Raw genomic sequence first — 27,089 nt, forward strand, 5'->3', positions numbered from 1 at the left:
GTTGAGAGTGCCGCTATAAACATTGGGGTACAGGTGCCCCTATGCATCAGTACTCCTGTATCCCTTGGGTAAATTCCTAGCAGTGCTATTGCTGGGTCATAGGGTAGGTCTATTTTTAATTTTCTGAGGAACCTCCACACTGCTTTCCAGAGCGGCTGCACCAATTTGCATTCCCACCAACAGTGCAAGAGGGTTCCTGTTTCTCCACATCCTCTCCAGCATCTATAGTCTCCTGATTTCTTCATTTTGGCCACTCTGACTGGCGTGAGGTGGTATCTGAGTGTGGTTTTGATTTGTATTTCCCTGATAAGGAGCGACGTTGAACATCTTTTCATGTGCCTGTTGGCCATCCGGATGTCTTCTTTAGAGAAGTGTCTATTCATGTTTTCTGCCCATTTCTTCACTGGGTTATTTGTTTTTCGGGTGTGGAGTTTGATGAGCTCTTTATAGATTTTGGATACTAGCCCTTTGTCCGATGTGTCATTTGCAAATATCTTTTCCCATTCCGTTGGTTGCCTTTTAGTTTTGTTGGTTGTTTCCTTTGCTGTGCAGAAGCTTTTTATCTTCATAAGGTCCCAGTAATTCACTTTTGCTTTTAATTCCCTTGCCTTTGGGGATGTGCCGAGTAAGAGATTGCTACGGCTGAGGTCAGAGAGGTCTTTTCCTGCTTTCTCCTCTAAGGTTTGGATGGTTTCCTGTCTCACATTCAGGTCCTTTATCCATTTTGAGTTTATTTTTGTGAATGGTGTGAGAAAGTGGTCTAGTTTCAACCTTCTGCATGTTGCTGTCCAGTTCTCCCAGCACCATTTGTTAAAGAGACTGTCTTTTTTCCATTGGATGTTCTTTCCTGCTTTGTCAAAGATGAGTTGGCCATACGTTTGTGGGTCTAGTTCTGGGGTTTCTATTCTATTCTATTGGTCTATGTGTCTGTTTTTATGCCAATACCATGCTGTCTTGATGATGACAGCTTTGTAGTAGAGGCTAAAGTCTGGGATTGTGATGCCTCCTGCTTTGGTCTTCTTCTTCAAAATTACTTTGGCTATTCGGGGCCTTTTGTGGTTCCATATGAATTTTAGGATTGCTTGTTCTAGTTTCGAGAAGAATGCTGGTGCAATTTTGATTGGGATTGCATTGAATGTGTAGATAGCTTTGGGTAGTATTGACATTTTGACAATATTTATTCTTCCAATCCATGAGCAGGGAATGTCTTTCCATTTCTTTATATCTTCTTCAATTACCTGCATAAGCTTTCTATAATTTTCAGCATACAGATCTTTTACATCTTTGGTTAGATTTATTCCTAGGTATTTTATGCTTCTTGGTGCAATTGTGAATGGGATCAGTTTCTTCATTTGTCTTTCTGTTGCTTCATTGTTAGTGTATAAGAATGCAACTGATTTCTGCACATTGATTTTGTATCCTGCAACTTTGCTGAATTCATGTATCAGTTCTAGCAGACTTTTGGTGGAGTCTATCGGATTTTCCATGTATAATATCATGTCATCTGCAAAAAGCGACAGCTTGACTTCATCTTTGCCAATTTTGATGCCTTTGATTTCCTTTTGTTGTCTGATTGCTGATGCTAGAACTTCCAGCACTATGTTAAACAAGAGCGGTGACAGTGGGCATCCCTGTCGTGTTCCTGATCTCAGGGAAAAAGCTCTCAGTTTTTCCCCGTTGAGGATGATGTTAGCTGTGGGCTTTTCATAAATGGCCTTTATGATCTTTAAGTATGTTCCTTCTATCCCGACTTTCTCAAGGGTTTTTATTAAGAAAGGGTGCTGGATTTTGTCAAAGGCCTTTTCTGCATCGATTGACAGGATCATATGGTTCTTCTCTTTTTTTTTGTTAATGTGATGTATCACGTTGATCGATTTGCGAATGTTGAACCAGCCCTGCATCCCAGGAATGAATCCCACTTGATCATGGTGAATAATTCTTTTTATATGCTGTTGGATTCGATTTGCTAGTATCTTATTAAGAATTTTTGCATCCATATTCATCAGGGATATTGGCCTGTAGTTCTCTTTTTTTACTGGGTCTCTGTCTGGTTTAGGAATCAAAGTAATACTGGCTTCATAGAATGAGTCTGGAAGTTTTCCTTCCCTTTCTATTTCTTGGAATAGCTTGAGAAGGATAGGTATTATCTCTGCTTTAAATGTCTGGTAGAACTCCCCTGGGAAGCCATCTGGTCCTGGACTCTTATTTGTTGGGAGATTTTTGATAACCGATTCAATTTCTTCGCTGGTTATGGGTCTGTTCAAGCTTTCTATTTCCTCCTGATTGATGCTTGTTCCTTTTTATATTCAAACTATTTGTTTTTTAAGCTGGCAGCTAATTACAAATTTTAAAATTAATTTATTTTAAACTCAAGGAAAGACAATTTTATGTATCACATTTATTTTGTTTATTTATTTTGTTTCTTTTTCCCACCAACTTGTAAGAGCAATACTTGTTCATTGTAATTATTTTGAAAGCTTAAGAAAAAAATGTTTAAACCTGGGGAAAAAAATTCTCAATTCCACTACCAAATGGCAATTTCTACAAACACCCAGATTCATTACCTTCAAGTCCTTCCACATATTCCATTAGGAGGCTGGGACTACATTTGTAAGCATAATCTTTAATATAAAATTATATCATACACTCACGTGATTAAAGGTTCTTTGTACAGTGCACACACCATGATTTGCTAAGTCATTCTGTTAATATTAAAATACCCTTGCTCATAAGTATAGGTCTGTATTTGGATTATTTCCATAGTATAAATTCTTAGAAGTAGAACTCCAGAGTGTGGACACTGTAAAGGCTCTTGATACATGTTGCCAAATTGGTTTCCGGAAAGTTTATACTTACACTTCCATTAGCATTACACAAGAGTGCTTTTTCATGGGCCTACACCAGCATTGAGATGTATTGTTTTAACTTCACTAATTTAATGGGATAGAGATGAGATCTTTCTCTCGTTTTCACTTTTTAATTTTTTTTTTTTTTAATGTTTATTTATTTTTGAGACAGAGAGAGACAGAGCATGAACGGGGGAGGGTCAGAGAGAGGGAGACACAATCTGAAACAAGCTCCAGGCTCTGAGCTGTCAGCACAGAGCCCGACGCGGGGTTCGAACTCACGGACCGTGAGATCATGACCTGAGCCGAAGTCGGCCGCTTAACCGACTGAGCCACCCAGGCGCCCGTCGTATTCACTTTTTAAAAGTGACTATAACGCTTTTCATTTTCTCTGTCCATCATCTATTAATGTCGTTTGCCAATTTATCTTTTGGAGTTTTAGTGCTTTTTAATTCTTATTGATTTGATGAGCTTTTTTATTAATTGAGGATAATAGCTGCTGGTAGCTTGGCAAATGGTTAGCAACCAGCAAGCAAATATTTTCTGGAGAATAAAAACTTGGTTGGAGTGTTTGCCTATTTCCATGGTGTTAACAGTCTCACTGTGATTGATTTCAAACATCAAAACACCAAACACAAAGATGGGAAAAGATATGCACAACTGGCTTTCACCAACAAATGCATGATGATTGCAGCACTAGACTGAAATCTGTGGCAGTAACATTTGTTATAAATGTTTTTTCAGTTCATTGTTTATATCTCAGTTATATTTACAATGTTTCTGTCAAGTTTTATATAAGGTTGTTAAACTTTCCATTATTTTGCTCTCGTTAAGCATTCCAATATTTTGCTCTGTGATTCCTCTCATTATTTTTAAGAATAGAAACTTCTTCATTTAGAATTGAAATAATCACCTTTATTATCTGTTATTTTTATGGCTTAACTATTTATATTTTTAAACTACTTTTCTAAAATGTGTCATGAGGTAAGGATCTAAACTGATTGTTTTCTGAATAAACAACCAGAGATCCCAACACCATTCGTGAAATTCCTCCCCCACTAATTTGTGAGCCTCAAGTATAGTACATTCGTTTTTTAAAAAATATTTTAATGTTTATTTATTTTTGAAAGAGAGAGACAGAGTGTGAGTGAGGGAGGGGCAGAGAGAGAGGGAGACACAGAATCCGAGGTAGGCTCCAGGCTCTGAGCTGTCAGCGCAAAGACCTATGCAGGGCTCAAACTCATAAACAGCGAGATCATGACCTGAGCCAAAGTCAGACACTCAACCAACTGAGCCACACAGGTGCCCCAGCACATTTCTTTCTTACGTTTACCGAGGTCTTCATTACATTACATTGATTTATTTACATATGCAGATCCATTTTGCTACACTTATGTATTTATTATCATCTCATATGTTTTAGTGTTTAGTAGGGCAAATTCCTTTTCTTCACTATACTTTACCAAAACAAAGAAAAGTAACATCTTTTGCTATGGTCTGAATATTGGGTCTCTCCCCGCTCCTCCAAAATTCATATGTTGAAATCTAACGTCCCATGTGATGGTGTTAGGAGGTGGGGTCTCGTGATTAGGACCAGTGCCCTCCCACAAGATACCCCTGACTCCTACCACCACCTGAGGACGCAGTAGGAAGTAGACAGTCTGCAGCCCAGCAGAGGGCTCTCACCAGAAGTGGACCAAGCAGGCACCCTGACCTTGGACTTCCAGCCTCCAGAACTGTGAGAAACATATGTCTGTTGTTTATTAGCTACCCAGTCTGTGGTATTTTGTTAGAGCAACGTGAATGGACTGAGACACTTAGAGTCAGGCAAAAACAAATGAAAACAAAAAAACTCCAGCTAGCATTCTTGATACTTCTAAGTTTTCAATTAAAGGTTTTTTTGTTTGTTTTTGCTCTTGGGTTGTTTCAATCTGCCAGTTTACAAATGAGAAAGATCCTGTATATGGTATTTAAAATTTCTACGATTCATTTGCTACAAAAATCCTTCTTTCCTCAAAAAATTGATAAACATAAATTTAGACATAGTTCAGGCCTTGATCAAATATAGTAACTAAACTTTAATGCTTCCCCAAATCCTGAACTTGTCGTATACTCTCACTTATTTTACAAATAAATATGTTTTTTTTTTAAATATATGTCTTCACTTTACTTTGGATTTTGCTTGAGTGTCAACTAAGATAGAAATTTTTGCTATGGACAAGCAGATTTTTTTTTTTTTTTTTAGTTTTAAATTAATGCTTACATGTTAAGTGTGAAACAATTTTAAGCCGCTGTTCTTGAGACCACCGACCTGGTAGTATAAGATAGCTCTATTTCAGAATACCAAGACCTACCTAAGACATGACTAAGAATACCCAAGGACAAAATCTGAGTATACTTCAAGCCATAAATCTCTCATGTTCTCTAAAAATCTAGAATAAACCTTCTTCACTCCTTTTGAGTGGAACAGTTTGATTCACATTTACTCATGTTAGTTGTATTAGCTTCACTGTGGTTCTGATTCAATCTGCAAAGGGCCTTGCCTGATGCCGTAGTAAAGATCCCTTTCTAAACTCTGCCACCAATTCTGAGATAGGTTTTCGTGAAAAGCTTTTGTATCAATGATGGCCAAATGGCAACTCGTGGCCATAACAGCGCAATAAGTATGTTTTATTTGGCCCGTAGTGCGTTTATGTAAGATTTTGACTAAGATGTCAATATTTAAAAATTGAAAGATTTAACATAAAATCTAGATTTCTGGCTTGTGTTGAAACACTGTTGAGCCATCATTCCTACCTGGCAATAATCAACTGGAATCAGGCCATCACTACCTTCCTCAGATAAAGTAGGGACTGCCTCTCTCTGACATAGGACTCTCTCACTCATTTATACTGTCAGCCTAATTAGGAAAGTCTTTTGATTTTGAACCTCTGCTTTAAATTATACTTTCTTATCATGTGGGGTAGGAAATTAATGGGAATTTTCACTTAAAATTACAGATTTTAGAACACCAAATAAGAGCGCGAGACCAGGCGGCCACAGGAACTAATTTTGCAGTACAGGAGCTAAACACCAGACACCTTCAAGGAGTTGGAGATCTTCGAGGAAGAGTAGCCAGGTGAGAAGAAGCATATCAATGAATGGCAGTCAGTTCTTGCCCATTGAATTCTCATTCCCAACTAAGTTCCATATAGTAAAAAAGTAGATATTGTCTTTACGCTAAACTGATGAGGTGGTGGTTGAGAAAGTCTATGATACACCTTGAAAGCTTCATGCTACCTTGAGAATCAAGGGTTCTCTAAAAGGCCCCTTTTACAGAATGTCCAGTTTTGGTTCTGTCTGCTAGTGACGAGAATCATATTATATTTGCAGCCCTCAACTGTCTAAATGCCAATATCTATACAAAGACACACCCTCAAGAACACCTACAAATATTTAAAATACTTTAATTTAATTTAATAATTAATTAAAATTTTTAAAATGTATAAGAATTACATATAAAAGTCTAACAAAAGGAATTTACTTCCAAATCGATAAAATTTTGAAAAATATGGTTCATATGATATTTCTAAATCAAAAGAATTAATGCTATACAGTTTAACAAAAACCTGTGGGTATTGACAATGGCAGGACCACTCTAGTAGAAATATCAAAGATCACCTGTGAATGGCTGACTGTAGTCACCTTTGCAACTCAGCATCTTCTGCCAGCACATCTTTACTCTCTCCTGGAATACTCAATCTCCATCTTGTTAATCTGCTCTGTAGTGTTAATGACAAAATAACAATTAGGTGATTAACACCTAAGACGAACTCCTTTTAGAGCATCTATCCATTCAATTCAACAACAACAAAAAGGTATTAAGCTTCATGCCCTATAAGCACATGCCAGGCAGTGTATGGGATTTGGGGATTCAGCAACATGGTCCATTTCCAATTCCTCATGACCCCAGATTTGTGGTCTACCTGGGAAAACAAGCTCCAAATGTAAGTGATTAGATAAACAATGTAATGAAAGTTTGAGGTGCTATGGAAATATCCAAATCAGACTGAGGCATAGGGAAGTCTTCCTGGAGGAGGTGACACTGAAATTAGTTTTGAAGGATCCATAGCAGATATCTAGACAAGGAAGGACAACAGGAAATGCACTTTACATAGGAGGGATAATAAGTGCAAACGAACTGAGGGATGAATTACTGAGACATGTTCAAAGAGCTACCTGTAAGAAGAGTGTTTTAGTTTTGGTATTTGGGGGTTTGCTTTTAGGGAGAGATGGGAGATTGGGAGATGAAGCTTACAAGTGGTCCAAATTGGATGCTGAGAGATCTTGTGGGTCAAGGTAAGAAGTTTGAACTTTATATAGAAAGTTATAAGTAAGCATGGGAAGATTGATTATAAGTAAGAGGGATGACATATATAGGAACATTCTAGTATTAGCTAAGTTGGTGGGGTACAAAAAGGAAAAATGAAAATGAAAGGAAGCCTACTGCAGCAGTCAAGGTGGGAAATGTCAAGGGCCTAAACTAACACACTAGCCATGAAAGTCCAGACCAGGTAGCAAACATTAGGAAAACAGAATCTTCAGGAATAGTACCTATGTGTACACACACACACACACACACACACACACACACAGATAGATATGTAACTATGCTATGTATAAGTACATGTTTATTCATCCAAAATATACAAAATTATATATTTCCTTATATAATATCTGATACACACAAAAGAAAGTTTATAGTATTTGGGTAAGTTTGAAGCAAGGTAATAAAACAAACACGAACAGACCCACCATCCTATTTAGATGTGCCATGATTTCTCAAAGACAAATACCAAACGTCTGTCTTGAATAAAACTTGGAATTTGGTTCCACTTGGTGGCGTGCTGATGACACGTGAACTATTTATTTTTTCTGCAAACCATTACAAACCCAGTATTCAATTTTTCTAAATCCTGCCTTACATGTAAGACACAATAACAGATTTCAATGAAACCAAGATATGAATGGAATCATATCTAGAACAAGATGGATCAGCTTCAATTTCTTTTTTTCTTTTTTGTTTCCTTTTTTAAAAACAAAAAAATGTTTCTGTTTAAAGTCTACAACATGATTTGATATATACAAGCATAGTAAAATGATTACTACAGTCAAGCTAATTAACATATCTTCTCACATGGTTACCATTTTATGTGTGTGATAAGAGCAACTGAAATCTACTTTCTTAGCATATTTCCATTCTTCAGTACATTATTAACTATGGTCATCACACTGTATATTAGGTCTCTAGGCATATTCTTCCTATTTAACTGCGACTTTGTACTCTTTGACCAACATTTCCCCATCTCCCCTACCTCTGCACCCTGGGTAACCACCATTCTACTCTCTGCTTCTGAGTATTTGACTTTTTCAGGTACCATATGAGATCATGCAGGTTTTTTTTTTCTGTGTCTATCTTAATTAACTTAGCATAATGTCCTCCAATTTTATCTGTGTATTCACAAATGGCAATATCTCTTTTTTTGAGTCTGGATAATACTCGGAATGTGTGTGTGTGTGTGTGTGTGTGTGTGTGTGTCACAATTTATTTTTCCATTCGTCTGTCAACAGACGCTTAGGTTGTTTCCATATCTTGGCTATTGTGAATATTGCTACAGTGAACATGGGAGTGTGGGAGTGCAGATATTCCTTCCAAGTACTGATTTCACTTCCTTTGGATATACATCCAGAACAGGGATTGCTGAATGATGTAATAGTTCTATTTTTAGTTTTTTGAAGAACCTTCATACTGTTTTCTATAATTGCTGCACCAATTTACATTCTTACCAATAATATACAAGGGTTTTCTTTTCTCTACCTACTAGTCGACATTTGTTATGTTTTTATTATTTTGATAATAGCCACTCTAACAGGTGAAGGGTAATATCTCATTGTGCTTTTGATTTGCAGTTTCCTGATGATCGGTGACACTGAGCACCTCTTCATGTACTTGCTGGTCACTTGTATGTCATCTGTGGATAAATATCTATTCAGATGCTTTGCCCGTTTTTTAAAAATATTCATTTATTTTTAAGAGAGAGAGAGAGAGAAAGAGAAAGAGAGAGAGCTTGAGATGGGAGAAGGGCAGAGAGAGACGGGGACAGATTATCCGAAGCAGGCTCTGCACCAACAGCAGAGAGCCGATGTGGGGCTCCAAGTCACGAACTGTGAGATCATCACCTGAGCCAAAGTCAGGGGCTGCTTAACCGACTAAGCCACCCAGGCACCCCCACATTTGTCCATTTTTTAATCTGTGGTCATTTACAGCTACTTCTTTTTTCTGTGGTCCTAGGGGACTTGCAAATGAGTCCCATCAGCTCTCAGAGCTAGGTGATTTGGAAGCCAGTCTCTCAGGTGGCAGCTGTAAAAGTTGAAGTGCTCGATGTATGGTCCAAACCTTTCACTCCTCAGGAGGAAGCTAAGATTTGGGGGTCCCCTCCCAACTGTAAGGAAGGCACTGTGCCAAGAATGGGGTTTACAGCATGAATGTGTCTCAGCTTTCCTGCCCATTTCAATGTGGGTATATTCTTAGATGCCTGATAAGCAAGAGTCTTTAAATTAGTTTCTGGGTTTTTCTCAGAGGAAACTGATCTCTGTGTAGCTGTTTATTTGGTACATCCAGAGAAGGGGAAACCAAGAGCCTCCTATCCCTCCATTTTATTCTTCAATTGCTTACCTTCCCCTTGAATCTTAGGTAGTGATTTTAGGACGAGGTCTTATTTTTCCTTGAAATATCTTCTTAGTATGAAAATTTCTTTATTGTATTCGCTAATCTGAGACAGAATCTGGCTAAAAGCCATGAGACTTAAATTCACCCTTCCTCTCCCATTCTGTGTATTTTTGCCAGGCAAGGGACTAATAGACAAGCTGAGACAGATTAATTACTGTCTTTCCACATATATTGACCTTAATTCCAATGAGTATTTTGGCATAACTGAGATTAAGTTGATTATTTTAACATAATTCCTAGGAAACATTTTACTGCTGCATAAATCAAACTCAATATTTAATAATGGCAACGTGCTTTGAATTTTACACCGTATTTCCTACTCCAAAACAGGGGCAGTGCAAAAGCAAGTAACTCCAATGAGACGAGGTTCTCAAAGGCGTCTGGTCTGCTTTTGATACCCTCTCCTCTATTCAGTAGATGATAATCTCAGGTGCAAATGAGGAAAAGCAAGTATGTAAAGAACATCCATAGAGATGGCCATGATTTACAGTCTGCAGCAGCAGTCAGAGGACGCAGGACTTCCAGCTACATTTGGCTATTTGGGACCCAAAGGCAGATTTTTCTTATTAAAAAAATTACAAATTGTGTTGATATGAAATTAAAAGCAAAAATCATATTCTTTGGAAGAATGATATCATGGATATTGTCAACTTTTGAAAAGTTAAGAGTAGAAACTTCTGGTTAAAGATAATTGAATAAAGATATATTTATGCCACTCCTCTCACTTGCGACGTCTTAAAGCCAGTTAAAAATAGAAGGGAAGCAAAAATTCCATCTTTTTTAAAAAAATGTTTATTTATTTTTGACAAAGAGAGATAGAGCATGAGCGGGGGAGGGGCAAAGGGAGAGGGAGACACAGAATCCAAAGCAGGCTCCAGGCTCTGTCAACACAGAGTCCCAAGCGGGGCTGAACTCAGACTGCGAGATCATGACCTGAGCGGAAGTCGGATGCTCAACTGACTCAGCCACCCAGGCGCCCCTAAAAATTCCATCTTTAATAGAACTTGGAAGTTGCCACAACTGCTAACCACAACCACAAACAGAGTACACTTACAAATACCGTCATGTCTGTCTTCCTCGGACCTTAGATATAATGACTTGCGCCAAAACAAGAGTCGTAATCCTAAATAATTTGAATGGAGTAATATTACTCCATTACTCGGGGCTCAGGCGGGTCACAGGACACACAGGAAATGTCCCTTCAGGGAATCAGGTCAGTAACACAGAGCAGCTGAGGAGTGTAGCTGAGGATGCATCTGTGTTATTTATCATCTAGAAGCTCTGTGCTTGCAAATTCATACCCGAGAGAAATGCTGACATGCTACAGGCAGAGGAAGTAGAGCGGGCCTATAGCGTCACTACAGAAAATCTAGGATTCAGTGATTGGCTGTAAAACACACCAATCCCGTTTTTGAGGAGGAAAGGGGGGGATGTGCCCTCCTACAGCCTGTAGGGCTTAAGAAAAGAACAGATTTGATACTGCAAGCCTGAGTGGAGGATGTGGTCTACTCCTCCCCCCACACACACTTGGTGATCTTCTGTAGGTAGTCAGAATCAGCCAAAGATGTAAGCATGATAGGTAGAATCTAGCCTGTGCGTAAAAATCGGCACCACCAATATCGATAGTCAGACAGAGAAAACTATGAGGCTGATGTGCAAACCTCAATGAGAGGAATTACCCAGAAAAACACACGAGGGGTTCAAATCAGAGGTTCTCTTGGTTTCAAAGAAGTTAAGAACAAAGGAAAAAGATTAAAGCAGATTGCTGATTGAACAGCAATCAGCAGTAATTTTGCTCCTTCCCAAAGTCCCACTAAATCTACTGCAAAAAAAAAAAAAAAAAAAAAAGTTTCTCTTTAAAACAGACCCACCAAAACAGAGGATATCAGCATAGAAATGTTGGGACGAAGAAAACAGACATGTGGAAACTGACTTAGCAGATGTAATAAAACCAGTTTTAAACCTGTGGGATAAACTGAGAATGATCTGGTTTTACACCACACAATTCTCAAAAGGCTTAGGTGTTGGCAGCACTAGGAAACTCTGAAACTAGGTAAAGACAGGCTCTTGTCTCTAGGGAGAACTGGGAAAAGCAGGAAGAGGGAGAGCAAAGAGCCACTGTAGTTTGTTGTCGTAGACTCTGGGTCTGGAGTTCTCTTGTCCAGCAAGAGAGCAGACACAGGATTAATATGCAAGTCACAGGATTAATATTCCAAGTCCGAGAGGAGACAAGAGCTCCCAGTAAGTGTCCTTGCTCCGTTTTTATTAGGATCAGAAGATTTATCAGCATGATGGACATGCACAAAGAGACAATGAAATTGTGAACATTAATTCACGGGCGTGATGGAAAGGGGGTTTTGAAGATATGTGGTGTTAGGGGTTTGGGTCAATACAAAACAAAATCCAGGTGCTGAGCAGATGGTTGTTTACAGCAGACATGAGGCGCCTTGTCTGTTTACCTAAACTTGCCTAGGGGGACAAGAAGGACAGAACATGCTACCTCAGGGTCAACAAGGCACCTTTCTTTTGCTAATTAGCTCCACTCCTGGCAACTTTGCCCAGGGTGGTCTCTAGCCCCTTTTACCTGTTTACCTATTTTGATCCTTCCTTCCCATGAAAGCAGTTTTCTGCTATTGTACTAAATTGGGGGGCACTGCTGCCCTGAATACCTAATCTCTACCCATTCTTGGATACTTTCATCCTGTGGCTTTCTATTTCTTCATGCCTTGTTAACCCTTCAGCGCAAGCTCAGGGAATTCTTAAGCTTAATTCCCGCAGTTTATTATTAGCCTTTTAGTTTTTATTGACTTCTAAACTATAGGCATGTTTTACTTTGAAAAAATAAAAATTTTGAATAAATACGAAATAAAAGGCCTTCCCCAAAACAGAGATCATCACCTAACAGAATGAGATGGATATACTGGAATTGCTCAGGGATAAGGTGGGGAAAAAAAATTAAAATATCACAGAGATCAAATCTGTTTTGGAAGGCGCCCCCGCCCCATGGAATAAATACAACTAAAAATAATTATTTTTTAAATGCTAACATGAGAAAACCACAAAAAATGAAAAGAAAATGTTTTTTTAACATAAAAATTGTTGTAGAAAAATGATGTGTATAGCAGACAAGTAAAACTCATTCAACATAGACTCTGTAGGACTGCCTGAAGAAGAAAGAGAAAAAATTCTTTAGGAAAAAAGAATGGGTATAAGAAAAGAGAACTTCCTTGAAACGGAGATTTGAATCCATAAATCAAAACTAGAATTTAAGAAAAATTGCTATAAGAACAATTGAATCAAAATATACCAGTTGAGAGGCCCCTGGGCAGATCAGTTGGCTAATCATCCTGTCCAACTCTTGATTTTGGCTCAGGTAATGATCTCACTGTTCATGAGATCAAGCTGGTGTGCTGTCAGCATGGAACTTGCTTGGGATTCTCTCTCCCTCTCTCTCTGCCCTTCCTCCACTCGTGCTCAAGGGTGTGCTCTCTCTCTCTCTCTCTCTCTCAAAACAAACAAACAAAAAATCCTGGTTGAAGTTACTGAACATCAGGAATAAAGAATCCTTAGACAACCAGGTGGACCAAACAAATCAGCATGTGGTGTTAGGCTGGCAGTCTGTGTTTTTGCATGGGGAGATAGGAATTAATAAATAATAGCTACTGATCTTGTAGGGGTGCTTCCTCAGTGCTAGGTGCTGGCTAAATCATTTGATTCATTACCTCCTTTCATCTTAAAATAACCGTATCAAGTGACATTTTTTTCAGGATAGCCACTTATGGTTTTGAAGGTTGAGCGTAAAGCATTCCAGGAGATACTATCTATGGCTCCTGTGTTCATGCTGCCCATGTAGCTGGCAAGTCTGGTGTTGTGTGGTAGACAAATCGTGCAGCTATGTTCAGTGGTCTTGGGGTCATTACTCCCTTTTCTCAGTTAAGGAGAACTGAAGATCATAGACCGTTAAGAAATTTTTCCCAGATCACAAAGCTAGGAAACGGCAGAAGCCAGATTCAAAGCCTGGTCAATGTGACATCAGAGACAAATTCTTAACCGTTAGCCTACAATGTACAGGCCAGCTGTCTCTGAAGGTCGAACAAGGAGGGAGTTGGGTGACAAGTGGCTGGGAGCAGTGATAGCAGCAACTGTTTCTATGTAATCTTTGGGGATCTTGATGTGGATTCACATAGTAGCCTAATTAACTGACAACAGAGCTTGTTTTGACAACAGGTTTTATGTACAAATGTGTGAAATGGCTTTTGCCTGTGACTTTGCTGCAATACAAGCCAGCTCCCATTTTTGATCAGATTAATTCCTAATTTTTCCTCCCAGCAGTCTCCCCTCCCCTACCACAGTCCCCTGGTTTCTCTTCTAAGGATTTCTCAGGTAAAATTACCACCATACTCATTTTGGGCTCAACTTTGGTACCAAAAATCTTAAGAAAAAAAAATTCATTTCTAGATCCTAAAAAAATATTGACAGCCATAAAATAAACTATATTTATAGCACTTTGCATAATAGCATGAAAATGTAGTTCCTAACAAATATTATTTGAGGACAAAGAATTGTTTTATAAAATTATAAACTTAACAGTGATCTCTGATAACTTTACACAAAAAACACAGTCCTTCAGCATTCTCCATATCTTCCATGCATTTATGAGTGCATATATTTCATGCATATATGAGTGTATTGAAACTGATAACAAAGTACGTAACCTGCCGTCTCCCAAGAGAAGCCTTGAGTAGTGATATGGGGTGGGCTTCCCTGACATGCTGGAAAGATGGTTAATCTTCAACTCCAACCCCGTTTCACTAGAATTACTTCTTAAAATACCATGTGCAACTTTATGAACCAAAACTTCATTCACATGTTACTGTGAATTGTTTTTGTCCTAATATAACACTTGACTGAGCCCACTCCAGGAGCAGGAGTTGTGACTGGGGCTAAGAGGAGGGAAATTGGTTTTTGAAGATGGGTTGGAAGATGATGGTGAGCTAAGACTCTTTGTAGCCAGAGGAGAATTGACAATCTTGGATCCAACAAAGAGACTAGAGGAAAGTGGATTCAGAATGCAATATAGAACAGGATAAAGTTTCAATTTTACCTAACCACAGGCAGTAGGGAGTACTCCCCCAATATCAAAACCTGTTGGAACTCCTATGACCGTATTAATATATCAGACTGAAAATCAAAAATTCCCCCCATTTTCTCCCAATGTCTTCATCTACCCCAACCCAGTTGTGTGATTTTGACTGATGTATCATTATCCAACCTGGTTTCTCTCTCATCAGAAAAAAGAGAGAAAAGTGAAGATTTCTGTTTATGTTCCTACGTCTACTAACTCCTTATTCAAAGAACTTTAGAGCTTTTGCCATGAATGAATGCACACATCCTACTGTACTATTAAAAATGTTTGAGCCTATTGATCTCACAACCAATTTTCATCTTGCCACTAGATGTGACTCCAGCATTGTGAAGCTTTCTGGAGACATTCAGTTCATCAGGCATGAGCACCAGAAAATTGAGAAAACAATTCAAAATTTCATGTCTGCCCTAGAAACTGTTTCTAAGAACTTGGATATGAAGGTAACCGAAAATATTTGGAACTCTTACATTATGTGTTATTGCCAGAAGATCATTATAGCTTATCAAAATGCCTAGTCGGGTGGAAATTTTTCAAAAGAACTCTTTACTTCCAAAGTGTTTAAATATGACAGGCATGCATATATACCATGAGCACTGTCAGTTGAATTAACAAAACTTTAATGAGTACCTCCTATGTTCCAATGTAGCCACCCATTATAAGCCTGTGCTACTTGATTCCACTGTTGCTATTCTTTTACTCTCTGGGATTTCCTCAAAGACTGTAGAACCAAAGATTATAAGCAAAACATTTTTTCATGGACTATTATTATTAAATAGCCAACCTAAATGTGAGTTGATTATGTTATATCCCTACAATAGGTTACATCTCTCACAAAATAATGTACAAATCCATTGCCCTGGTTTTAAAGGCCATCTCTACACTGGCCCCCTGCTTATCTTTTCAGCTCACCCCATTTTTCCTGGTTCACCCCTCATACCCAGTGGTACTGAACAATCTGGAGGTAGGTCTGTACTCATTCTAAGACATTACACAGGCTCCATATTGTTTGTGCTTTTTTTCTGCCTGAAATGCCTTTCCTTTTTCACCCTCCCAATGGCTTAACTAAAAGAGCCAATGCAAAGTATTCTGTGCCTTACTTTGTCATATACCTTATGTGACAATAAGCACTTCTCTGAAGTCATTTAGGCAGAACAAAGTGGAAATCCTTTGAGAATAGGGGGACATGTAAGTTTGGTGTATGATTATTTGTTCATAGGACCAAATAATCAAGAGCAGAAGGTTCAAAGGGGCACATAGATTACTCCAATCCCATTGGGCTCACCTTGCCCACACCTATGCGCCCATCTAATTAAGTCCTAATAGTTTTTTGGTTGAGTCTCTTTGTTTTCCAAAATACCTAGTCATATCAAAAATAAATCATAACCATGTTACCTCTGGTTTTCTGATGTAACACCTCAGTACTTTTTTTTTTTTAAATACTTTAAAGCCATGACCAGATCTTCCAGATGATTGTTAAAGTGGTCATAGAAGGCAATTTATCTAGTTTCTTATTATACTGGAGATGTCTTTGTTGTTTTCTTTTGGATGTTGGTGTGATATATTTTTAACCATGTTAAAGTAACCTTCAATTCCTACTTACTTCCAGTAGTTTTAATTAGTGCTCAGTTTTTATTAGGACTGAACATTTCACCTTAAAAAATGCCTTGTAGACATCAAAAAATGCTTACATCATCATATCAGGGTTTTTTTAATTTGGGTTTTTATTTGTTCACTCGTTTATTTCTTTGGACTTCTAATGTGCTATGTCAATACATTTCCCAATACTGAAACATTTCTGCATTTCTGCCATACAGTCATTGTGTAATCATTCAGCATTTGACTTTGCACCTAGGTTCAAAATTTGATTTGGGGTGCCTGGATGGCTCAGTCAGTTAAGCCTCCAACTCTTGATTTCAGCTCAGGTCATATCTCATGGGTCATGAGTTTGAGCCCTGAATTGGGGTTCGTGCTGAGAGTGGGGAGCCTGCTTGGGATTCTCTGTCTCCCTGTCTCCCTCCCCTTCCCCCGCTCTCTCTCTCTCTAAATAAATAAACTTAAAAACTTTTTCAAAAAAGTGACACTGACTGAAGTTTATTCTTAGTTATTTTTTTTAAGGTAATACAGATGATATGTATGGTTCACAAATCAAAACTACATAAGAAAATATACACTGAGAATTTTCGTGCCCACCTCTGTCACCATTATCACATTCTTTCATTTCCTCACTGAAAACCATTTTTATTATTCTGTTGTGGATTCTTCAGTATGCCTTTATGCAGAAACAAACAAATGCAAATATATTCTTTTTTTCTCCTTTTTACAAATAAGGTTGCATATTACACACACACACACACACACACACACACACACACACACACACTAATATGTACCTATTTTTTTTTAACTAAACAAATACATCCTGGAGATCAGTCATACTAATACATGGAAAGCTTCCTCATTCTTTTTTTACAACTGCATATTCTCCTCTGTGTTCAATAGCTCACTCATTTAACCAATCTCTCACAGATGGACATTTGGACATTTTTAGTATTTTTCTCTTTCAAACAATGCTGCAAGGTGTAACTTGCACCTATGTCATTGTGTGTATGTCCATAGGTATGTTTGTAGGATCAATTACCAGAAGTGTGATTGCTGGGTCAAAATACATGTTTGTTATTTTCAGGTATCTTGCTGTCTGTAGGGTTTTGATCATATTACATAGCCATCGGCGATATGTAAAATGTAAAAATGAGGACATTTTACATATTGCCTCACCAATGGTGTTGACTTTTGAATTTTGCCACTCTTATAGGAAAAAGAAAGCTAAAATCTCTGTGTTTCACTTAGCCTTTCCTTTCTGTTTTTTTAATTTTATTTATTTATTTATTTATTTTTGAGAGAGAGCGTGTACACAGCAGAAGAGGGAGAGAGCAGATCCTCAGTAGGATCCGAGCTGTCCGTGCAGAGGTCAACATGGGGCTCAAACTGATAAACAACCATGAGATTATGACCTTAGCTGAAATCAAGAATCGGATACTTAACCAACTGAGCCACACAGGCACCCCTTCACTTAGCCTTTCTCATTGTGAATGAGGTTCACATCTTCAAGAGCTATTTTCATTTCTTTTTCAGCGAGTTATCTGTTCATCTCTTTTATCCATTTCCTTATTGGTCTGTTTTTCTTTTTCTTCTCAATTTTTAGGAGCTCTTTATATGTTCTTTTGACTTTTGTCATGCTTATGTTCTATATTTATAGCTAAATTTATCAGCTTTTTTTTTTGTAGCTTCTTTTAAGTCACACTTAAAAAGAAATTCCCTAGGGGTGCTGGGTGGCTAAGTTGATTTTGGCTCAAGTCATGATCTCAGTCATGAGATTGAGCCCCATGTTGGGCTGCATACTAACAGCATGGAGATGCTTGGGATTCTCTCCCTCTCTCTCTGCCTTTCTCCCACTTGCACTGTCTGTCTCCCCCTCTCAAAATACTCATATTTTCTTCTAGCACTTTCATGGCTTTACTGTTTATATTTAAATTCTTGATCCATTTGGAGTTTTTCTAATATAGAATGTGCCTTAATTATTATTTTAATCATTGAGACCTTATAGTACTTTTAGTATCTGGTACAGCAAGTACCTTTCATTGCTTTCTTTTCTCCCTTTCCCTGGTGATAATTGTTTGTTTTTGCATATGATTTTAAAATCAGTCTGTCTATTCCCAGCAAATAATAACTCATTTTTAATTTTTATTGAAATCACATTAAATCATAAATTAACTTTTGAATTTACTGAATCATAATGCTGAGTGTTTTATCCAAGAACATAGTGTGCTTCCTATTTGTCAGGTTTGCTTTTCTATCATTCAAGAATAGTTTGAAATTTTCCTCATGTTCACATCATCTTCAATATATTTTGGGATTTTGTTATCTTTTTTCTTTTTAGTTTATTGTAGTGGGGTCTCATCATATCTTCTGATGAATTGTTAGTTGTATATAATGAAAGCTATATTAATTTCATCTTCTGTTAGGGAATTCTCCTCTTGATTATAGAAATTTTCCAGTTTGTTGTTGTTTTTCCAGGCACACAATCATATGATTTTTAAATGATAATTTTACTCATTTTTTTTCACTTTCATACACACAATTTCTCTCCCTGCTATAATTGCCTTAATAACTCCAGTATGGTATTAAATAGTGTGGGAATAGTGGTCATCCTGCTCTTGTTCCTGACATTAATGGAAATTCCCCCAGGGTTTCCCTTATGGTGAGGGAAGTTAGTTTCCTCAGTGAACATGTTTGATGCACTATTGCTATTATACTGAGTTTTTGTTTGTAATCCAGAATGATTACGAATTTGTCAAATGCCTTTCAACATTATTTGTGGAGATAATCATGTGAGCTTTCTCCTCAACTATGCTGGCATAATTATTTGTATTAATATATTTCTTATTAAACGATTCTTGTTTTAAAAATTAAATTGTGCTTGATTATGATGTTTTTAAAACTGTCCTGATACTGTTTGCTGATATTTTATTTAAGAAGTTTGCATCAATATTTATAAACAAGATTAGTCTTTTTGTGCAACCTTTTTCAGATTTTAGAATCGATGTTTTGCTGACTTCATGAAAATAATTTGGAAGTTTCCCTTCTTTTTCTATGCTCTGAAACAGTTTTAAAAACATTGCAATGACCTATTCTTTAAAGATTCAGTAGTTTGCCTCTGAAGCCATTTAGGCCTAATGATTTAGTGGAAAGAAAAGTTCTTTGATATCTTTGCTCAGTTTTTTCCATGGAAAATCTTTTCAAGGGTCAGCTTTAGTAAATTACTTCTGCTTGGAAAAAAATACCTTTTTCATCCAGATTTCGAAATTAATTTGCATAAATTGTGCAAAATACTATGAAGATTATTTTCATTCCTTCTGCTTTTATATTTTTCCCCTCACCATTTTATTTGTGCTTTTTTGACCTTTTGATTAATTAGGTGTTTGTGCTTTAATAATTATATTGATTCCTCTCCATTGAGCCACTCTTTTTATGTATTTTTAAGTTCTTCTATTTTGTCCTCCATGTGTTCTCAGCAATTCAAGTTTTTGTCTTTTTTTCCCTTTTCCTGTGATTTGTTTTGCTGTTAATTTTCTAACTTTTTGAACCAAAAATATTTGTAATCTTTTGCTGACAGGATCATTTTTGACTATGAATTTTCCCTGAGCATTTATTTACTTCCCTGTATCTCCTAGGGTTGATATAGTGTTCTCATGGTTTCCTAGAAATTCTGCAGTTGTATATTGTATTTTTCCCTTTGATTGAAAAGATTAAGAGGGGTTGTTGTTTTTCCTGAGTTAAGGATTTTTTTGTTATCCTAGTATTCATTTTTAGTTTTATCTCCCTGTAATTGAAATTTTTATGTATATACCCGTTTGAGTTTTTGGAATACTTTGAGGGATTTATTTTGGCATCTGGATAGAAAAATTTTCTACACGTTCTAAAAGAATATATTCTGTATTTTTAGGGCACAAAGTTCAGTCGCTATGTAAAACATTGCTTATTGTTTAGGTCTATTGTATCCTTACGTATTTTTTTGGTTCTTTCTTCTGTCTTGGATTGAGAAAAGTGAATTAAAATCTATAATTATTTGGCTTCCATTTCGTCTATCACTTCAGCTTTGTGAATGTTCTCACTACATTATTTGGATCGTATTTATATCTACTCTATTTTTCCTTATTCTTAATTTTAGTATTTATTTGTTTTCTTTACGTTTAGAAAAGTTTACGTTTAGAAAAGACAACAAGAAAAATGTTGTCTACTACCTTTTCAAAGAAACAACCCTGGGATTTACCTATCAATCCTATAATTTTTTTACTTCTCAATTTTTTTAATGTTTGTATATTAGTTTGCTATTGCTGCCATAACAAATGACCACACACTCAGTAGTTTATAGCAACATAAATATATTATCTCATAGTTGCTGCAAGTCAAAAGCCTGGTGGGCTAGAGTAAATCCCCTGCTTAGGGTCTCCCAAGACAGAAATCAAGATATCAGCAGGGCTATGTTTCTTTGAGGTAGCTCTGGGAATTAGTTCTCTTCCAGACTCATTCAAGTTTTGGCCAAATTCAGTTTCTTGAAGTTGTGTGACTGAGGTTCTTGCTGGAGTTGGAGACATGTTCCCCCAGATGCCAGCCTTCTTTCTCATATTTTCCATGTGGCCTCTCTCCAGGAACAGGCCAAGTCCTTGTCATGCTTCAAATCTCTCTGACTCTGGCTGGAGAAAGTTCTCTGCTTTTAAAGGCTCATGTGATTTAATTGGACCCACTTGGATAAGACAGGATAATCTCTCTATTTCAAGGTCTGTAACCTTAATTACAGCTACAAATGCCATTGGCCATCTAACATATCATATACACAGGTTCTAGGAATTAGAGAATGGACATCTTAAAGGAGCCAGTCCACCTATCACAATTTGTCAGTTTCTTCATTCTGCTTTCCCTTGGTTAGGTTTGTTATCCTTTTTAATGGTTGGTTTACATAGCTTTATTCTCTTTAGTTGTTGGTTTACATAGCTTTATTCTGCCTTTTATGTAATTATGGAAACATTTAATGCCACAAATTTACCACTGATTATAGATGTGGCCGTGTCCTGTTGATATATAATGTCTTATTATCCTTTCCTAAGTAAATTGTAATTGCAGAGTTGAGTTATTCTTTGACACTTGTGTTAGTCCTGTGAGAAGCAAATGCCATAAAAGAGCTGATGAGCAAGAGATTTACTAAGGAAAAAAAAAACAACTGTGAAGGAAAATGGGGAGAGAGCTGGAAGAGATGGAAAGAGCCATCAGACTACAAAATAGTTCTGACTCCAGTGAAAAAGAGAGAAGGTCTTAGACAGCCATTCTAATAGTTTCATTAAGTTCTTTGAACCAAAGTCCCTCATCATAGGAATACTATTCAGACACTCACTGGAAGCAGCCAATGGGAAGTATGATATCCACACATGGTAATATGTATGAAACATAGCAGTCGGGCCCTTGGCCAATTATGCTCCTCCTAGTAGGGGATCTGAGAGGCACATTTCCATGTGAAACACTGGAATTAAACAATAGAATTAAAAGAGGTTTGTTTTTTTTTAATACAAATTGTCAGATTTTTGTTTCTTTATACTTTTCTTATTAATTTCTACTTTCTGGGCAGTATAGAGTCATGATCTGTACTTTTCCCACTTTGTGGAATAATGTGAGCTCTTTATAGTCACATATCTACTTAGTTGTTGCAAAGGCTGACTGGGCACTGGGAAAGAATGAGTGTTTCTTGCTGTTTGCAAGTTGGATTGCTTGGTATATAAATTGACTAAGTTATACTTTTCATATTTTCCTATATCTTTATTTATATTTTACTTATTTGGCCTTTGTTGGTGACAGAGAAATCATTTAAAATCATTAATATATCATCTCCCTTTATCCTTGTAATTCTATAGCTGTTACTTTTTAGTCAATATATAATGTAAATAAAGGTTCAAACTTCTTCACTGTGCAGTCTACTCTTCATCTGTAAAAATGACCACCTTTGTCTCATTTAACATATTTTGCCTCAAATAACACTTTATCTAACAATATTGTTCTGCTGGCTTTCCTTTTTAAGACTCTTTTACATTTATTTATTTATTCATTTATTTTGAAAGAGAGAGAGTGAAAGAGAGAGCAAAGGAGGGGCAGAGAGAGTGGGAGGGAGGGAGGGAGGGAGAAAGAGAGAGAGAGAGAGAGAGAGAGAGAGAGAGAGAGAGAGTCCCAAGCAGGTTCCATGCTGACAGCACAGACATGGGGCTTGAACTCAAAATGTGAGATCATGACCTGAGCCAAAATCAAGAGTCAGATGCTTAACCAACTGAGCCACCCAGACGCCCCTGGCTTTCTTTTCCTTTGCTTTTGCCAGTGATATATTTGCCTGTTATTTTATTGTTAAGAATTCTGCCTTTAAGTATACCTCCTATAAGGAGCCTGTTTTAAGTGAATCTTCTATAAATAGCCATTCATGTGCTATTGGTTGCCCACCCAACATTTATCTATTCAAACCCTTCTGTTATCCATCTCTTTCTTTTCTAAGAGAACTTAGATTTTGGTGGGTTGGGGGATTGACTCAATGGGTAATAGGCATTAAAGAGGGCACTTGTTGGGATGAGCATTGGGTGTTATATCTAACTGATGAATCACTACATTCTACTCCTGAAATCAGTACTACACTGTATGTTAAGTAACTTGAATTTAAATTAAAAAAACAAAAACAAAAAAACAAAACTTAGATTTTGTTAACTGCCCATTTTCCTCCCTGCGACTGTTTCAGGAGCTGAATTCTGTTTGGCCAAAGCCCATCATGTAGTTTCATTCCCCTAGACAGTGATTAGTTTACGTGTGATTATGTGCTACAGTTCTGTGTCTATTTTCCAAACCAGTCCTTTTACCTAAAGGAACTTCCTCAGTGTTTCTGGATGTGTAGAAGACCCTCTTATCCTAACTTCCAGACCTGGAACTTGTTGTTTCCTATCTTTCTATGCTCTAAAGTCATTTCACCTAAGGAAATTCCTAAGGCCTAATCTTAGGCCACTCATGTGTTTTCCTCAGAGCCCAATTAATTGTACATTTAAACATGTATTCAATAAGTATTTGGTGGATATTTATCATTGGTCAACTGATGTGCACTAAGGTTGTAGTGGTGATCGAGGATACATACCGGCTTACACAGTAATTGGGGGAAAAGTAAAGAAGCAATAAAATTAAACAATTGATAAACCAATATCAATAGCAGCCTTTTGTTATATCATTAGGTAGCCTATTATCAAGATGAATATTATAGACAGCAGAATGGAACACTTCCCTATAAATCTTTCCTTGAAGATAGTTCTGTAACTATTGAATCATTCCTTTAGAAAAGATCATTTTCAAATGCAAATATGCTTTAATTTAGGATCAAGTCTGTTTCTTGGCTCTTTTAGGAATAAAGTATAATTAATTTAAGTGCTAGTGATTTTGTTCACACACACACAAGCTCCCTTTTGTACTTTCATTAGGTAATGCAGCTCTTAGGAAAGATTGAGGCTTCCAGTTCTGAGCAAACCTCAAATTTAAAGATGGTCCAGGGGGATTATCGCCATGAAATGAACCTTTTGGAGTTCAAGTAAGTGAATGGAAGATTTTTAATTCTGTTAAGTACATTCCAAAAGGTTTTGCCTAATGAAAGCATTGGCTTTAAATGAAAATCTATCCCAGGAATTTGAAACTGGCCAAGACATAAAGCAACAAACTGTTAGAGAGAATACTCTACACTAAAGTAATTCATACAATATTCATAATAAAGGAAATATGAGGGGAGGTGGGTGGGGGGATGTGTGAAAGAGGTGACGGGGATTAAGAAGGGCACTTGTAATGAGCACTGGGCATTATATGTAAGCATTGAATCATTAATTTGTACACATGAAACTAATTACACTGTACGTTAGCTAATTGGAATTTAAATAAAAATTTTTTAAAGAATGGATATTGTCATTCTCTTTGTTTATGTATTGCAACTGAATTGATATACATCCTGACCTTTTCCAAAGAAAAAGGATGATGATAATTTGAACTTATCATCAACTATATGTCTCAGTGTAACACACTTCATTGAATATACATCAATTCCCCAAGACTACCAAATAATTATTAAAACAACTTTGATTTACAAGCTTTCTTTTTAAAATTTCTTCTAAGATTCTCTACCTTCTTTACATTATCCTTTTTTTAAGACCGGTTTCTGTCCTATCTTCACTCAGTTCTCCCCTACGCACAGTAAAAGAGACAAGACTCCACAAACATTCAAATTATTGGCCTCCTTATTCCCCAATCCTCCTTTCTTGTATAAAAGACCACCATTTCCTGGAATCCTGGAACAGGCAAAGGAAAATTCTAGTCTCTTGGATGATACTACCTTACTGCCTCTTCTCTCCTTGTTCTTTTTCCTCTTGGATTTTCCACTTGGGTTTAATGACTTGGTCAAATCCAGTGTTCTGAATATACTCTGCTTGCTCCATTTTCCCCCATCCTTACAGTATTTCATCAAATCTAATTTTTAAGATACCTCCTGATTTCAGAGATGTTAAATTGGGAAATACGTGTGTCCTAGAAACTGATGGAAAACTATACTCATCTCTAAAATTCAAAGAAGTAAATGTCTTGTGTAAAGAGAATATAGCCACTTACTTCATACAATAAAAAAGCATGTCTAGGTACTTAAATTCCAGTACAATGAGGATGCCCAGTAAATATCTGCGTGGTGCTTGGTCTAATCCCATTAGCTTAGAATTAAATAAAGTGTTCCAAGTAGAAGAGTAAACTGTTTCTAGAGGTACACTTTAAGAAATGATTTTCCTGGGGGAGAAAAGGGACTTATAATCTGGAATGGAATACTGGCTTAAATGGATGAAGTACGTTAACAAATAGAAAATCAGGGCACCTAAGTGGCTCAGTTGGTTAAGCATCCAACTTTGGCTCAGGTCATGATCTCACGGATTTGTGAGTTCGAGCCCCGCATGGGGCTCTATGCTGACAGCTCAGAGCCTGAAGCTTGCTTCAGATTCTGTGTCTCCCTCTCTTTCTGCCCTCCCCCACTTGCACCCTCTCTCTCTCTCTTTCTGTCTCAAGAATAAAAATTAAAAATAAATTTAGAAAAAGGGGCGCCTGGGTGGCTCAGTTGGTTAAGCGTCCAACTCTTGGTTTCAGCTCAGGTCATGATCTCGTGGTTCATGAGTCTGAGCTCCGCATCAGGCTCTGCACTTACAGCTCAGAGCCTGCTTGGGATTCTCTCTCTCTCTCCCTCTCTCTCTGCCCCTCCCTTGTTCACGCTCTCTCTCGCTCAAAATAAATAAACGTAAAAAAATTTTTTTTAATGAAATAAAAAGTAACAAAATAAAACAAAGATGAAAAAAAGTTCTCCATCTCAGCTTCCTTAAAGTAACCAATGCTAACACCAGAGATATGTCCTCCCACACTGTCCTCCTTGTTAATACAAATATCTAACAGAAAAAGGATGTTTATATATATTTTATGTATCATACACTATTTGTATAGAAAGAACATGGCTTTTTAAAATACACCCTATACACATTACTCAATAATTTGCTTTTTTATAGTGCATTGTAATCATCTCTCTAGATCAGTGAGTATTATTCTAACATTAGTTTAATAGTTGTGTAATATTTTAACTTACAGATGTGCTATAGCTAATTCAATCACTTATTATATTGATTCTTTCCAGTTTACAGCTATCCCAAACAAACCCCAAAATTATTGTGTGTATATATCTTTAAATATCCTTAAATTTAGATGTTATTTCTACCGGCAAGATTCCTAGGTCAAAGAGTTCATTTATTAATTTTTATAAATTTATTATTATTATTTTTTTAATGTAGCAACGCCCACTTCCACCAGCAATATATGAGAAGACCTTTCTCTACATTCTTATCAACACTGGATGTTCTTTTTAATATGTGCCAGTTCAAGGATGAAGATTGAATGTTTTGTTTCTATTTGCTTTCCCTTCACCATTTGAATTTCCTTTTCTGTGAATTACCCATTCTTACCATTTGTCAAAGTTTATATCATGACTTTCCTCATATTCTTATCAATTTGTAGGATTCCTTCACATTAGAGATATTAACACTTTGACTGAGATATTTATTACAAATATATTTTCTTCAAAGAGAAAGTAAGGCAAATAGGGCTCTCTTTTTTTTCTTTTCCATTCAGAGCATTTCTCCAATTAAAATAGATGGGGTATAGTATTTGCTTTTCCTTTTTTAAGAAACTACTGTCTCTGAGAAAAGGGATTTAAAAAAAATTTAATAGCATTCAAAAATGTGTTTAATTGGACAGTGTTACCATTTAGAAACTTTAACAATTTCAAGTTTAATGGCCAATTAAATTTATGTCTTATATACAACTTAAAAGCCCCAATACTGTCTGTGGTTTTCTAGTGAATTCCTAGGACTTTGGCATTCAACACTAGACCTAACAAAGGAGATGCACAGGCTCTTCATCTGAACACCAATATGGAGACTCCTTTTTCCAGAAAGGTCTTAGTCACATGTTCAGCTAAATAACTTCCTAAGCTAACCACTTAGTGCTTATAGAGCAAGAGTCTTAGTCATCATAAAATATGGCTATCTTTTTAGGAAGGGTTTAGCAGGGGAAGTACCTATTAGTCACTCCCTAGATAGTTCTTGCTGCTGACAATGTTTAATTGATAGTGATTTATTAGAAAAGAAAAAGTATATGGTCAATGAAGTAAATGCATAGACTCAAATCTTGCCAT

At 36.9% G+C, this 27,089-nt stretch overlaps 1 protein-coding gene across 4 annotated transcripts in view; it reads left to right on the forward strand.

Moving 5' to 3' along the window:
- The window catches only part of FAM81B (family with sequence similarity 81 member B), a 57,481-nt gene that overhangs the window by 20,898 nt on the left and 9,494 nt on the right, over positions 1 to 27,089 (forward strand). For all 4 annotated transcript variants that reach the window (XM_042943739.1, XM_042943748.1, XM_042943758.1 and 1 more), the window contains 3 exons: positions 5,846 to 5,964; positions 15,072 to 15,201; positions 23,812 to 23,918. In XM_042943739.1, the coding sequence (XP_042799673.1) occupies positions 5,846 to 5,964; positions 15,072 to 15,201; positions 23,812 to 23,918 (356 nt within the window). The remainder of the gene's footprint in view (positions 1 to 5,845; positions 5,965 to 15,071; positions 15,202 to 23,811; positions 23,919 to 27,089) is intronic.

This window comes from Panthera leo, chromosome A1 (assembly GCF_018350215.1).
Source record: "Panthera leo isolate Ple1 chromosome A1, P.leo_Ple1_pat1.1, whole genome shotgun sequence".
NCBI classification, from domain to species: Eukaryota; Metazoa; Chordata; class Mammalia; order Carnivora; family Felidae; genus Panthera; species Panthera leo.